At 39.2% G+C, this 15,585-nt stretch overlaps 1 protein-coding gene across 2 annotated transcripts in view; it reads left to right on the top strand.

Annotated features, from left to right (window-relative positions):
* The window catches only part of LOC135597411 (uncharacterized), a 64,110-nt gene that overhangs the window by 25,758 nt on the left and 22,767 nt on the right, over nucleotides 1–15,585 (top strand). For both annotated transcript variants that reach the window (XM_065090324.1, XM_065090325.1), the window contains exons 11-19: nucleotides 121–204; nucleotides 7,655–7,750; nucleotides 7,826–7,927; nucleotides 8,208–8,276; nucleotides 8,930–9,025; nucleotides 9,121–9,228; nucleotides 10,128–10,241; nucleotides 10,363–10,446; nucleotides 12,343–12,471. In XM_065090324.1, the coding sequence (XP_064946396.1) occupies nucleotides 121–204; nucleotides 7,655–7,750; nucleotides 7,826–7,927; nucleotides 8,208–8,276; nucleotides 8,930–9,025; nucleotides 9,121–9,228; nucleotides 10,128–10,241; nucleotides 10,363–10,446; nucleotides 12,343–12,471 (882 nt within the window). The remainder of the gene's footprint in view (nucleotides 1–120; nucleotides 205–7,654; nucleotides 7,751–7,825; nucleotides 7,928–8,207; nucleotides 8,277–8,929; nucleotides 9,026–9,120; nucleotides 9,229–10,127; nucleotides 10,242–10,362; nucleotides 10,447–12,342; nucleotides 12,472–15,585) is intronic.

The following is a 15,585-nucleotide window of genomic DNA, read 5'->3' as shown; positions in this document are numbered from 1 at the left end:
TATACTAGATTCTGTGTAATTTCTGCATGTTTCCCTTTTGTCTTGGCTTTGAAATTCCCAGTTTGTTTCTTTCTGTATCCTTATCCTTTTTTGTGATTTCTAAACATTGGCATGGTACAGCTATGGGTTGGTCCTGGAAGTAAGGCTGCGAAAGAAAAACAATACTTTGATAGCCACCTTGCTCCTTTCTACAGAATTGAACAGGTACTCATAAATTTTGTAGGTCACAGTAATTCTACTTAGCCATTTCACTGTTACATCACAAGTTATACTTGTCTATTCTGCTGGATGAAAGCTATGCGCTACTGAAGCAGGATCAACAGTATTTAGAATCATTGGCAACTTATAAATATTTGGTAGGATGTATGAACACTTCCCAGGCTTCATGTCTTGATTTTGTCTCTTTAGATGATAGAAGTGGTGGAAGTTATGTGCCCAGATTCCATTAACCCAACACCATAATATATTTTGCCTATTATTCGGTGGGTTTGACTTTGGTCATTTTAACTCATACTTGAGGCGGATTGCATTTATCAGGCCCAAAATATTCACTTTGTTGAAAGTGATTGCAAAAAATTAACCTTTCAGTTGCTTTTTGTCTGTAACAGGTGTTTCTCTCTTACTCTTTTTATCTTCATTCTCTTTCTCCCATCTTTTATTCTTTCATTTCTTTTGTAGTGTTCTTCTCCGGTTCTCCTCACTCGTTTTTCTTGTTGTGTTGTTCATGAATTCTCCTGCATATCCCTCATCTTGTATCAAGATATATACTTCATCTTATTGTCTAATTGCTAGCACACCATTCATTCCCGTGTTTGCCACTCAGTGCATTGTTAATGCTATTTTATGAACATAGATGGCGCAAAATTTGTGTTTGTAATTTGTTATATTATTGCCTAATCAGACATCACTCTATTATAATCATATATGCTGTCAGTGTAAAACCCTACTTTCTTCATTATTTTTCAACAATTATATACTTCAAAACTATGTTTGACCATGGAAATTTTAATGCCCAGTTTAACTGTAGAAGGCATTAGAAGAGGGATGTTTTGAGGTTCCATTATATATATTTACATGTATGCCAAATTTTGAAGATTGTATGTTGTTTTTGTTATGAGAAACGTCCTTTATTTATTGTCACTTAGCTAATATCTATATCAGATGGATATAATTGAATTACAGACTATGATTGTTCATGCATGCTGGTGTTGATAACCCGATGGGCTTGCTTAAAAATTGTCTTAGTTTCAGTCATTACTCAGACATGAACATATGAAGAGTAGACTACGGAGCAGTATTTCGCCCATGCCATCTAGGATGCATGTCACAGAGCATGAGGATCCATGTGGATCATTTGTGGTCTAAAAGCAAAGATAAAAGAGAAGGAAGAATTGTGGCTATTGATTCATGTGAAATATGAGGCAGAGTCTACATGATATCAAGATAGACTGTGGTTCTTCATATTCTCTGTCTTCCTACTACTTTGGATCTTATGACTTACAGCTGTATGATGATAGTTGTTCCTACTACTTTAGAAGTGGTTCTTCATATTCTCAGTCTTCCTACTTACAAATGTATGGTGATAGTTGTTCGTTCTTTTCAGAGTCGGATAGCATACAATAACAATGTAGTAATGAGACCCATAGCTTAGGTGCAGTACATCCTACGGAGTTGTATACTGTGGTCCTACTTATCTAAGGTCCCTCCTACCACACAAGTGGTGAACAACGATGAGGCGATGACTGCTACCACATTATTACATCAGCTATGTACTTTTTATTGATACCAGATGTCACGAGAGTAAAATTCAATACCTTGTCTAAAACCAGACAATGCCTCATAGTCTCATACGTAAGACTAAGATCACATTGAGTAGCATGTCAACTAGCAGCAAGGATTATTGTGTTGATTTACATGTTAGTGCAAGGTGGAATAATTTGGTAGCAAAGTATACTATAGGGAAAGTTAAGTCCTCGATACAATCAATTGGTTGATTCTAGGATTGACTGGGGATATATACTAACTTAATCCCATCGGTTTTGAGTTGCCTTACATCCATTCAAACTTGTACTGTTTGTTATTGGCTTGCATTGGGCCTATGCTCTTTTTTATTAGTCAGCAGGGTCTACAGTACCGAACTATACCGCCCGGTACGGGCGGTACGTACCGGTCCGACAGGTTGCCGGTACACAGATCACTTGTTACCGGTCCGAGTGCTACAGTACACTGCTACAGTACTCGGTACACCTGGGTGTACCGCTCGGTATACCGTACCGTACCGGTACCGAGCCCAGGTCGAAATACCGGTACGGTATGGTATTGCGAACCTTGTTAGTCAGTATACATGGACTAATATCGCGGACTTAGCTGGTTTTGCCTAAGTCGTGCAGCACCCTTGCGTGTCCGTCCGCAAAGGTCAGCCTCCTGGAAACCTCCTATGGTCCCTTAGGACCTACAAAAGAGAAAACAGGTTAGAGAAAGCACCTCACTCGGGATCCACAAGCAATCGTTTCAGCAAACACTTCATAGCCAATGCAAATTATAAATAGACTTTACAAGCTCTGAATGGTTGCACAACAAAAGGTCTAAAATGGTCCACTATAGACCGAAAGAAAATAAGGTTGCTAAGCCTACTGCCAACCCTTTACATGCTGTGCAAAGCATGAACAAACCAAAAGACACGGACATACATAAGCATTATGTCGAACACCCCATTTACAATTTTATCCATGATATTCTCCCTCACTTATTTTTTCGATGTCCTCGTCGAAGCCTTTGCAAACGGTTAGAGAAAGCGTCTCACTCGGGATCCACAAGCAATCGTTTCAGGAAACACTTCATAGCCAATGCAAATTACAAACAAACTTTATAAGCTCTGAACGGTTGCACAATAAAGGGTCCAAAATGGTTCACTATAGACCGAAAGAAAATGGGGCTGCTAAGCCTACTGCCAACCCTTTACATGCTGTGCAAAGCATGAACAAACCAAAAGACACGGACATACATAAGCATTATGTCAAACACCCCATTTACAATTTTGTCCGCGATATTCTCCCCCACTTATTCTTTTGATGTCCTTATCGAAGCCCTTGCAGACGCTGTAACTCCTCGCCTTTGCTGAGTCTTTAATCTTCTGCTCCAGCTGCAATGCGCCTCTTGGCCCCCAGCTGCTCTTCGTCGCTGTTGTTGAGTAGTCGAACTTTTGATCCGCCGTGCTGCTTCAACTCGCGAATGACTCTGAATCTAGTGTGGGGTTGGCTGAGTTGTGTTGATCCCTGTTGGTTCCTGCGGATTCTTCAGATGAAGGAAAAGACCATCCTTATTATGCGTTAGTCTCTCAAATGCCTCATGTTGCTTGAACTGAGTGGATGCTTGTTGGAGCTTTAACGAATATCGCCTCGCAAACTTTTTAAAGTTTTTGGGTCTTTCTTCACAAAATTTGCCCATCGACTCTTCTTTCACTTAGTTGTCACTTCCAAGTAGGTTCGCATCACTTCCGCTTTCGATTGGTATTCTGTTGGGAAATAAAGCAGATAATCTACTCTCAGTAGCACTAATCACCATTGGTGAGGATTTGACAACTATTGTCTTTCATTAGATTTCTTCGAAGGGTCTTTGAACTTGTGCAGAGCCTCTCTGCTGGATAGATAAGAGAATTGGGGTACTCGGTTTCGCCCATTTTCTTAAGAGTTGAGAAGACAAAGGTTACTTGACTTCGCCCGCCTCCTCGAGGGGTTTTACTCTATGCATCGAGCTGGTTACCGGCCTTCGCCTGCTCTTTACTCACATTTTTGAAGCACTTGAAGTGTTTGTACTCCTTGCGTTGAGTTAGTTATTGTGATTCACCTTCTTAATGCTATCGAATTTTTGGAATACAGGAAGTTTTCACCCCAACTTGGAGTAAGTCTCTAATAGTTTTGGTCGCCTCTGGGATTGTACCATCATCTCCATCAACCCAGCCGCCTACTCCACTAAGTAGCAAAGGTATAGCATCGCGTACTGCCTGCTTCGTTCCTTGGTTGTGCACTCTTACATCGACTCAAAGTCCTCCACTTTCGGCTATCTTGATGAGAAGCTCATAGACACTGGTCTTACGAAGTTCCCTGGCCTCTGCCTTTCAGCCTTGTCTCGGTACTTGGAGTTTGCCTCTGTATTCTCCACCTCCCCGACCCCTTTCATGTCCAAGCGCTCTCCCTCAATGAGAGTAAGGGATCGAAAACTTCATGGAAGTCCCGCCTCTACAGTACCATGATGTTGCCATGCCCATGGCCCTACTATCCGTCGCCTCGCATCTGCATCCCTTTCTTCACGATCGGTAGATCTGTCTCTGTGGCATTCCTTTGAGTCCACCTTCATTCTAACCGATGCTTGGTTTTGGGTAGCTAAGTCCCTCTGGACTCGTCGTTGCTTCCTCGCCTTTCGACCCCTTGCTTAAACACTTCTGTGTTCTTAAAGCAATTCCCCTTGGTCGATGGAAAGACAGACTACAACTCCTATGCATGGCCTTTGCCATCACATGTTGTAAGGTTCACACCGATTCTGTTTTTCTTAGCTTCCTTGGTAGCAATGTTCGTTTACTCGGCATTGTCCTCTGACTTGCCGGGCTCCCTTAAAAGAATATGGGCTCTGGAGTAGTCCAACTCTCTAGCCGCTTTGATCATACCTATGCATAATCAAGTCCCTCCCATGTGACTCATTGGTACTTGCATTCGATCTTTTTTCTCAGTGGTACACAGCCCCCGTATGCTGATGACCAAGGCTTTCATCCAATACAAAATTCGATGCAGGCATGGAAGACCCGCCTCTGCGGTACCATGGCTTTCACTCCTTGAATCCATAGCCCTTCTTGCCGTCGTGTTGTTCACCGAAGTGGAGCTCCCAATAGCTCCCGATCATACCTTCGTATGATATAGCCCATCACGGGACTAGATTCGTGTGTATCACATTGCCACGAACTGTTCCATCACGGGACTAGTCTCTATTGCATTTTGATCATTGTGGGATGAACTCGGATTATGATCCCTTTATGTGTGGCCTCTACCAACACATCGTAGGGCCTCTTCCACCTTCGATTGTGTTCACTCCTTTGGCAATCGACCTTCGTCCACCCGCTCTCGGGTCACACCTAAACGAAGTACCGCTCTAGGATGATCCATCGCTTAGTAGCTCTCGAAGTCCACCGACTTCGCTGAAATTGGTGCACCATTGTCTGGATCATGGGCCTTTGCCCCTACCAGCACAATCTCCGCTGCGCACCACTTCCTTCATGGCAACTTGAATGGCAGCACTGTGGCATATTCTTCAAGAGTACCCACCTCCGCGTCCTCTTGCCCCGTGCCAAGACCTTCTGAACCCAACTTCGCCTCCGCAAGTTGAGTCGTCTTGGTTCCTCCATCAAATGCTTCTTCGAGAAAAGGTACATGTGCCTCAAAGCTCTCTTCGTTTTTGGCATCATAATGAGGGACCCATGGAACAACATGATCCTGATCTTGCCTCTGTAAGAGTTCATGTTCTTGACCTCTGTTCAAGGAAAGCTCTGTGCCCCTCGCTCCATGTTTCATCTTCTATGCTGGCTCCCTTCATGCGGCTTGGGTACTTTGCCAAGTTACACCCAATTTGCTCCGCTCCTCAATTTGCATTGAGTTGATGATGGTCCTCATACCCACCATTCCACGAGTCAGCCCTCCATTGAGTCTGATCTTCATATCAACTCCAAGTGTGTCTTCATTTGTATTGCCTTGGGTCGCTCTCCCACTTGATCTCGCAATACATTTCCCAAATGCATTATCTCAAGCGAGATCATGCGACGACTCCTCGTCGCTCGCTCGGTCCGTTGAGCTTTGTGGAATTGTTTTGAGATACTCCTCAACATGTGCGGTCCGTTGCACATGATTCTCTCTCTGGAGAACCAGGACTTATCCCGCCAAGGTATCTGTTCCGTTGGAGCAACTTCTCTCTTCATATCCTTCCCTTTGAAAGTTCGGAGACCACCATCCCCTTGGACTACTCTACCTTGTTGAACAAACTGTGCATTGTTCTGCCTCCCGTAAGCGCACTTGCTAGATTACGACTCCATGTCAATACAGCCCTCGTTGCATCCCTTAAGGCCTAGCAACATGCTGAACTTGTTGTATAATTCAACTTCCTACGGACGTATCCTCATGCTGAAGAGAAAGTTTCAATGCTCCATGACGCTGAGTTTCGATCGCCTTGGGATGGTCACGAACACTCTATCGTTCGCATACAAGCCTTTGCACGAGTACCAAATTCTTCGAGTTAGCAATTCCCCTCACCTCTTTGAGCTTTGTACAACTCTTTCGGTCGCTGAACAACTCATTCCACCTTACATGATCTCATCAATTACCAAGTGTCTCGCTTGCCTTGAGCACCATCAAGTATGGTTGCCAACGTTGAGCCGTAGCTCAAACTCAGCCATCCCAACCTTTGTCCGCTACGTATTCTTCCCAGCTTGCTTGTCCTCATGGTGCCTCTTGCGCGAAGGGTTAGCCATTCCTCTGAATGCCAATCTCAGATGCTCACTCCTCTGAGCGATTCCTTTTCCCTACATCTCTATGCCTGCTTTCTCCCAAACGGTTGTGTGTGCTGGCTGCCCTCAACGCAGCCCCGCTAGGTCCCCCACGTTTGCATGCTAAGTGTTTCTATGAGTGCTTGTCCTGCTCTGATACCATCTATCACGGACTTAGCTAGTTTTGCCTAAGTCATGCGGCACCCTTGCATGTCCGTCCGCAAAGGTTAGCCTCCCCAAAACCTCTTATAGTCCCTTAGGACCTACAAAAGTGAAAATGAGTTAGAGAAAGCACCTCACTTGGGATCCACAAGCAATCATTTCAGTAAACACTTCATAGCCAATGCAAATTATAAATAGACTTTACAAGCTCTGAACGGTTGCACAACAAAAGGTCCAAAATGGTCCACTACTAATCGAAAGAAAATAGGACTGCTAAGCCTACTGCCAGCCTTTTACATGCTGTACAAAGCATGAACAAACCAAAAGACACAGACATACATAAGCATTATGTCGAACACCCCATTTACAATTTTGTCCGTGACACTATGTTGGTCTAGAACATACCATTAGAGGATAATTCCTGTCTTGGTATTTTATTGGAGCAATATGTTCAACTTATCATGGGATATGGAACAATAACACAATTCATTGTCTAGACACAGTTTTGCTGAATATATATATTTTTTCTGTGGCTTCTTTTTCAGATGGTATCAGAACTTTTCAACTACAGGTGCAAATTTCCTGATTCCTTTGTCTCTCAGTGGTTCTGGAAATTTTGCATCTTTTGTTTCTAGAACCCAGTACAAGTTGGACAACAAATGTTATTCTCATGATGGTTGGACTACATGAAAAGTTAAACTACTTTTTGTCTATCCATGATTGTGCAACTTTTTAAACGTTCTAGTTTGAATGTTCTATGAAGTATGAACTGGAACTTTTGTTATTGTTTTGTAGTCTGTTTGGTCGTTACATTTTACTAGTAAGTTTTGTCTCTCTTGTTGGTATTATCAATGTGTTGTTTCTCAAAAGATTAATCTATATGTCAAAATTGTATTCTTTCTCATTTTAATTTGAGCAGTTTCCTGCTTGTGCTCACATGTTACTAGGGTAATTTCTCTGTTGCAGCTTATATTAGCAGGAATTTCTGGTTCAGATGCTGAGAGGCCACCCAATATCATTACTGATAAAAATCTAAAGCTACTTTTTGAATTACAAAAGAAGGTACTTGATATACATGTAATTGCTAATGCTTTTAAAGTCAATTCTATAAGTAATTGTATTCTCCAATTTTGAAAGGTTGATGATCTTCGTGCAAATTATTCTGGATCGATGGTTTCCCTTGCTGATATCTGCCTGAAGCCTCTTGGTAAAGATTGTGCTACTCAGAGTGTTCTACAGGTGCATTGTGCTGGAATTTTTTTTCATCAATTTACTTAGATAGTTGTAGCCGTAGGAACTATGAAGGAACTAAGATAGAATTTGTGAGCCATATGTAACCATTCATATTGACATTAATGGTAAAACAATCTAGATGGATATGTGGTATTTAACATTGATCTATGTCAATTCAAATTGATTCTTCCTTTCAATGTAAAGTTAAATTCTTTTCTAAATGTTTCATATGTTTTTATAACTATGGACATCTTTACTCTACTAAATATGATTCTCTTTTGACCAGTATTTCAAAATGGATCCTCAGAACTATGATGCTTATGGTGGTTTAGACCATGTTCAATACTGTTTTCAGGTAACACCTTTAAACTTAGCATATAAAATTTCGTTGTGTTATGTAGATACCCACTTTGTTCATAGCAGACCTGGCAATGGATTGGGGATGATTTGAGATCCAGTCTGACCTCAACCAAATGAATTATATTTTTAATTTGATAATATGATTTGTTGTTTAATCAGATTATCCAATTATGGTAAAAACCAGGTTAGCTACAACCATGATGTTATCCATTTATGATCAGATTCAGTGATCTAATATTTTAGTTATTAATATTATCCATTGTTCTATTGGTGTGGGTCTTTAAACTAGTGATAGCTTGGATGAAGGGGATAAGCTGCGATCTAGTTTGATTATTAAGTTGCAGATTTTAGTAACTAATCCATTTACTACCTTAATCTATATTTTATAGTATTAATTTTTCTATTTTTGATATATATATATTTTTTTCTGAAATCTTTTGGTTGCTCTATGTTGGTTTGAATGAAAAGTGCTGTCTTGATAACAACTGGATAAAAAATATATAGCATCAGCTACATGGATCTTATTCATCAGTTATACTTTTCTGGAGTCAATACAAGCTTTTCAAATAGATTAAAATTTTCTAAATTTTATTTTTATTGAGTCTGGCTGATGTCTTCATTATAATTAAGAGATTACACAATTTTCAGCATTTCTCTTCTGCCGAAAACTGCCTGAGTGCGTTTCATGCTCCTCTTGATCCAAGCACAGCATTAGGGGGATTTTCTGGAAATAACTACTCTGAGGTACTTCGTTAGCTTCTTTCTGTTTTCTGGAGAGGCCTCTAACTTAGACAGATAAGTATATGAGTAAATAAATATTTGAACGGTTTTCTGGACAGGCCTCAACTTTTGTAATAACCTATCCTGTGAACAATGAGCTTGACGAAACAAGCACCGAGTACAGAAGTGCTGTTGCTTGGGAGAAGGCTTTCATTCGATTGATACAGGTTAATCTTCCTTGTCTAGAATTCCATTATAATGCTATATAGTTCTTTAAGGCAGTGATATCTTCAGTATTCTTAAGTCATCTCTTTGCTGGTGACTCTAGTATGATTATTGGATTATGTTTTATCATGAACATGGAACCTACTGCTGTAAACTGGTATTTTGTTATACTAGATTTTTGTCATTTTCAATTTATTATTTGTTATGCATTTTTCTCATACTAGATTCCTTCTCTATGGTTCTGATATGGGACTTCTATAGCCTTTTACCATGTTGCTGTCACTGTGTTAGTAGTCCTATTCCTCATTATGCTGAGAGTTAATGTGTCCATAACATCAGTTAAGTTATAGGGCCTTAAGCATACAAAAAATTGAACAATTAAGTTGCTGTAGTGCTACTTTTTACAGTAGCATCTTGGTCTATTGACTTTTATCTCATTACAACACTTAATGCTTACAACCCTAGTTATCAGTGGTAGGTCAGTCACACATCACATGCACTATAAATATAGGGTCAAAATAAGCTGTTGGCACAATCACATTCATGAAAGTGGTAGCCAAATTTTAATTCACATTGTTTTGACTTTTGAGGAATAAATATAAGTCTATAGCATTTAACTTTTATGACGTATCTAAATGAAAGAAAAAAACAGCATAAGGATGTATATATTATAAAGCAAAATAAACTTACAGTTAACAGGTATTTATGGTAATGACTAGATTTTATATTTAGACATTCACAATGTTCTGTGGGTACATCTTGCTTGTTGGTTCACATTATTGTGTGTTCATGTCTCTTTTATGCTGTTTTTGTAATTGTGGATAAACTTGGAATGGAACATCTATATTGTTATGTTGTGATATTAGATCGACATTGACAATGTTTGTACTAACAATAACAGGATGAGCTTGTACCAATGGTGCAGTCACAAAATCTTAGTCTTTCTTTTTCATCAGAAAGTTCTATTCAAGAAGAACTAAAAAGGGAAAGTACAGCTGATGTGATAACTATAATTGTAAGTGTACCATTGTAAACAGTTTCCGTCTTTCTTGCTCAAAAGTCTCTATGTATACTAGAAAGATCCACGAAGTACTGAAAAAGTCCATTATGCTGTATCTTTCATGAATTGAGTACAGGTGAGCTACCTTGTAATGTTTGCTTACATATCCATCATGCTGGGAGATAGAGGTCATTTGTCCACCTTTTTCGTTTCTTCTAAGGTATCATCATTCTTTATTCTTTCTTTCTTAAATCTTCCTTGTTGCTCTCATGTGTTTTAAGTTATTTATGTAAGTTATTTGGTTGCATGAAGATTTACTTTTTGTTTCTAAAAATGGCTTTCTATATGTTAATATTCAAAATTTCAAATATTGAGATTTAGTTTTGCACTTTTGTTCTTTTCTAATTTTTAATAAAATAATTAAATTATAAAAATTATGATGACAATGCAATGCTGATCCTTAGACCTGCTCCTTATTGAACAATATTTGAAGTTGAGGCTGCAAACTGAGTAACCAAATTTCGAATGTATTGGTCAATACAGATTGATATTTATTAGTCAGACCAAGGGTACTGGAGTATATAGGGTGGTATTTGTCAGATTGATATATTTATTAGTCCGACCAAGGATACTGGAGTATATACAGATTGATATTTTTTTATTATTTTATTTTTGGTGATATTGGGTGGTACCATACCAGTCCAATCGGTTACTGAAACACCAAGATTTAAATTCTGTTGCAAACAATTCTTCTTTTTGCGAATTCTATATGTAATGATTACACTACATAATTTTTTGAGTTTTGTCTTAGGTTTAATAATAACTTTGTACCTCCTCTGTGCTTCTTCTGATGTCACAGCTGTAGTAGTTCGTTTCTCTCATGTCTATTTCTGCAAGCATACTTTTCATTAGGTTTCTAACTAATATGGAATTGCTCTTCAGTAGTTTTGAGTTTTGACTTTTGATAACATCTAAATTTGACCGTCCGACTTATCTGGCCTGCATATAACCTGTGATCTTGGGTTTTCCTTATAATTTTGATTAGTCATAGCTCGGACTTATCAATAGAGTCCTGCTTGCTATTTTAGTCTCTTTTGGTGCTTGAATTGACTCATCTGTGTTATTGTCTTGCTTGTGATATGCCTTCAACGGTTTGCTTAGTCTTATTTTCACGCCGATAATGATCTTGGTTTATTCTTTGACCAAATTTATGGAGAAAAGTGTACAGTTTTATCACATTAATGATAGGATCATAGTTTTTTTTCAATTCAAACATAATCAAGAGTCTTGTGAGAGAGATAACAAGAGTGGGAAAATTGAGGAGAGCAGTCAAAATGTTATTAATCACCACATCTTGCTTGGCCTGACACCTATTTGCACAAGTCATAAACTCTAAAAGTCAGTCCTTGATCATATTAAAACTGTTAACCAATCAAACCAACTCTGTACTTTTCGTTTTGTAACAAAAACCCAACACATTAAAGTACCTTTTAACCTGGTAATTTGGTCAAATGTGTTCATTTTGTGCTAACATTGCCTATTTATTTCTTCTATTTCGCCTTAGATATTTATTTCATATGACTGCGCTCAAATAACTCTTTAATCTCAAGTGATAGTAATGCATATACATGTTCATGGAATACAAGTAAAACTCTGATACTATATTGTGATTAAATGCTAGGTTTTATGTGTGTGCCATCAATTTTTCTTTGCATCAAGCCTAATTTATGTTGATGTGCTTGTTTAGCATGAATGCTTTATTGATGCACAAGGATATGCTGGCCTTAATCAACACTGCTTGTGCTTCAACATTTTGGAGCAACACACAGCCATTCATGTACTGTGAGCAGTGACTTATGCCTATGGGAAGGAACTTGCCTTTTGTGATGTGACAGCCTGGCATTTGTAATTTATGGCCTTTAAGTTTTAGATACTTGTACATTTACATAAAATTTATAGTTTTCAGGCAGTGCACATAACTTTTGGGTGCTATGGGAGGTTGGCATCTATGTTTTCATTTATTCACACTTCATAGTAGCTTAAAAGTCTAGTCAATTTAAGTTACTTTATCATTTTGGTTTTTATCTTCTGTGACACCCATTGAATATGTTTCCAGCTGCTTCTTGGCCTATCTGGAGTAGTTTTGGTTATGCTCTCAGTTCTTGGGTCAGTCGGGTTCTATAGTGCCATTGGTATCAAGTCTACCCTCATCATAATGGAAGTGATTCCTTTTCTTGTTTTGGCTGTAAGTTCTTTCCTTTTAGAATTTCATTATCACTTCTGTTTCATAGTACTAGCTTAACACTTTATAATAAAAAAGGTGCAAATTCAACTTTAAAGATACGTGTATTTTGTTGATCTAAGTTTCAGTATATTTTACAAATTCTCTAGTAATCCTAGTTCCATGAGGAATCTTCTTTACAGGCTAGTAGCCATACTCTTTATTTTGAACTAAAATGAATTTCCCTAATTGCCAAGTTCTCTTTAAAGTTTTTGTTGCATGTGTAATTCAACCTTTTGTTCCGAAGCTTCGCAGAACTTAATTTTTTTGTGGCTGCACTAAGGGAAGGGCCTTTTTCATGTAAACTTATCAAATTCACTTGTTTGGCATATCCTTTGGCCCTAATGGGCAATTCTTAGCATCAATAAAGATTTAGGGCTCTTGATTGAGAGAAAGAAAATGGTATGTGCCTAGTATATATATTTCCCAGAATAATTTATGAATGTGATACCTATATTACATAAGGTAAATTTACTTTGGCAAATCTCATGCAAGTTTACACTCAGTATACTTGGGAGCCATTTCGTGTCAACATGAAATATCAAAGCAGGCCGGATAAAGGCCCAAAATTCAAGAAAACCCTATTTTAGGGTTTATTCTTAATTTATTCATATATGAATTATGTTTAAATAAGAATAAGGAGCATTTAAGCATAAATGAATAGAAATTCTCGGTTATTAGGATAAAAAATTGAATTTTATCTTAATTGGACCTAAACATAAGAGAATGACCTTAATTGGGCCTAATTATCTCTAAACATAAGAGAATGGATATAATTAGGCCTAAACATAAGAGAATGGTCTTAATCATGCTTAATTATCCTAAATAAGCCTCTCATTATAGGAAATGATAAATAAACATAGAAAGAAGTCAAATACCTTCAATTGGAGAGCAATTTGATCGATCTCAAATTCTAATCCCACTTTTATCTAAATCATGAGGTTGATTTTTACTAATATCTGATTAGGTATATTGAGTGTGAGAAAAAGTGAGAATGATATTGAGTGAGAGTGAGAGTGGAGAGGAAGAGGGAGAATCGGCAAAACCTCAACGCTTTTCGATCCGGCGCCACCCTCCCTCAATGATACCGATCCAGGAGGTAACGAAGAGACGACGGCTCGACTTCTTCGCCGCATCCTTCGCCGAAGGCTAGAGACGTCTACGGCCTTTGACGTCTTCGTCGAATGTTGCAGATGAGGAGAAGATTACGTTCTTCTCCTCGTCGCATTGCGCCGAAGGCTGGAGACGTCTGCGGCCTTCAACGTCTTCGTCGAACATCGCAGATGAGGAGAAGACCGCATTCTTCTCCTTGTTACGTTGCATCGTGCCGAAGGCCGGAGACGTCTGCGACCTTTGACGTCTTCATCGAACGCCATAGATGAGGAGAAGACCGTGTTCTTCTCCTTGTCGCGTCGCGCCGAAGGCCGGAGACGTTGCGGTGTTCGACGTCTTCACCGAACACCGACGAGGAGAAATCGTGTTCTTCTCCTCGTTTGACTTGACGAGGAGAAGAAAAGGAGGCAACGTCGCCGAGGTAGCATACGCCTCTTGTATGTATATATATACATATATATGTATATATATACATATATATGTATATATATATACATACATATATACATACATATATATATATATACATATATATATACATACATATATATATATATATATATATATACATACATATATATATATATATATATATATATATACATACATATATATATATATATATATATATATATATATATATATATATATATATATATATATATATAAAGCTGTACACCCTAGTGTACTACTCGGTACTCCCGTACCATACCGTATCGAGCAAAGCTCGAAATGTCGGTACGATATGAAATTAAAAACCTTGGTTTGTACCATATCAAATGGTACCACAATCCATGCTTAAGAGCATGGATTTTGATTTTGCTCGAAGTGATACAAAACGATTGATTTTAGGCATGCTTCCCATCCTCTTCTCCTCTACTCTTTCTCCTCTCCCTTTGTTTTCGCCTCTTCCTTCCTTTTCCTTCATCTTGTTTTTTCTTCTTCCTCCACTACCTCTTCTCATCCTTCCTCTTCCTTCATTCTCTTCCTCCTTTATCCTCTTCCTCCACTACATCCTCTTCTTCCTTTCTCTTCCTTCTTTCTCCTGTTCCTTCATCACCATCTGATTATCCCTCTTCTCCTTATTCACCTTCCTCTTTAAGTCTTCTGTCACATACAAACTTCTAAACAGGATGTTTGATGCACTGCTTATGTATGTCCGTGTCTTTTGGTATGTTCATGCTTTGCACAGCATGTAGAGGGATGGTCGAAGGCTTAATAGTCCCATTTTTGTTGGGTTGGTGGCCGCTTTAGGCTTGTAAATAAAGGTTGTGTCATGTGGACACTTGTGAGAGATTTTCGATCTGTAATGGATCATTTGGACCCTTTGTTGTGCAACTGTTCAGAGCTTGTAAAGTCTGTTTGTAATTTGCATTGTCTATGAAGTGTTCTCGGAAATGTTTGCTTGTGGGTCCCGAGTGAGGCGTTTTCTCTAACCCGTTTTCTTTTTTATGGGTCCTAAGGGACCATGGGAGGCTTCGGGGAGGCTAACCTTTGCGGATGGACACGCAAGGGTGTCGCACGACTTAGGCAAAACCAGCTAAGTCCGTGACAAATGGTGTTAGAGCGAGACAAGCACTCATAGAAACACTTAGCATACAAACATGGGGGACCTAAGGGGGCTGCATTGAGGGCAGTCAGCACACGCGCTACCGTTTGGGGGAAAACGGGCATAGAGATGTAGGGAAAAGGAGTCGCTCGGAGGAGCAGGCATCTGAGATTGGCATTCAGAGGAATGCCAACCCTTCGCGGAAGAGGCACCACGAGAATAGGCAAGCTTGGAAGAATGTGGAGCGCACAAAAGTTGGGGTGGCCGAGTTTGAACTACGGCTCAATGTTGACAACTATACTTGATGGTGCTCAAGGCAAGCGAGACGCTTGGTAAAGGATGAGACCATGCAAGGTGGAATGAGTTGCTCAGCGACCGAAAGAGTTGTGCAAAGCTCACAGAGGTGAGGAGAATTA

Source organism: Musa acuminata, chromosome BXJ1-11, assembly GCF_036884655.1.
Source record: "Musa acuminata AAA Group cultivar baxijiao chromosome BXJ1-11, Cavendish_Baxijiao_AAA, whole genome shotgun sequence".
NCBI classification, from domain to species: Eukaryota; Viridiplantae; Streptophyta; class Magnoliopsida; order Zingiberales; family Musaceae; genus Musa; species Musa acuminata.
This window is presented reverse-complemented; position numbering and strand designations above follow the sequence as displayed.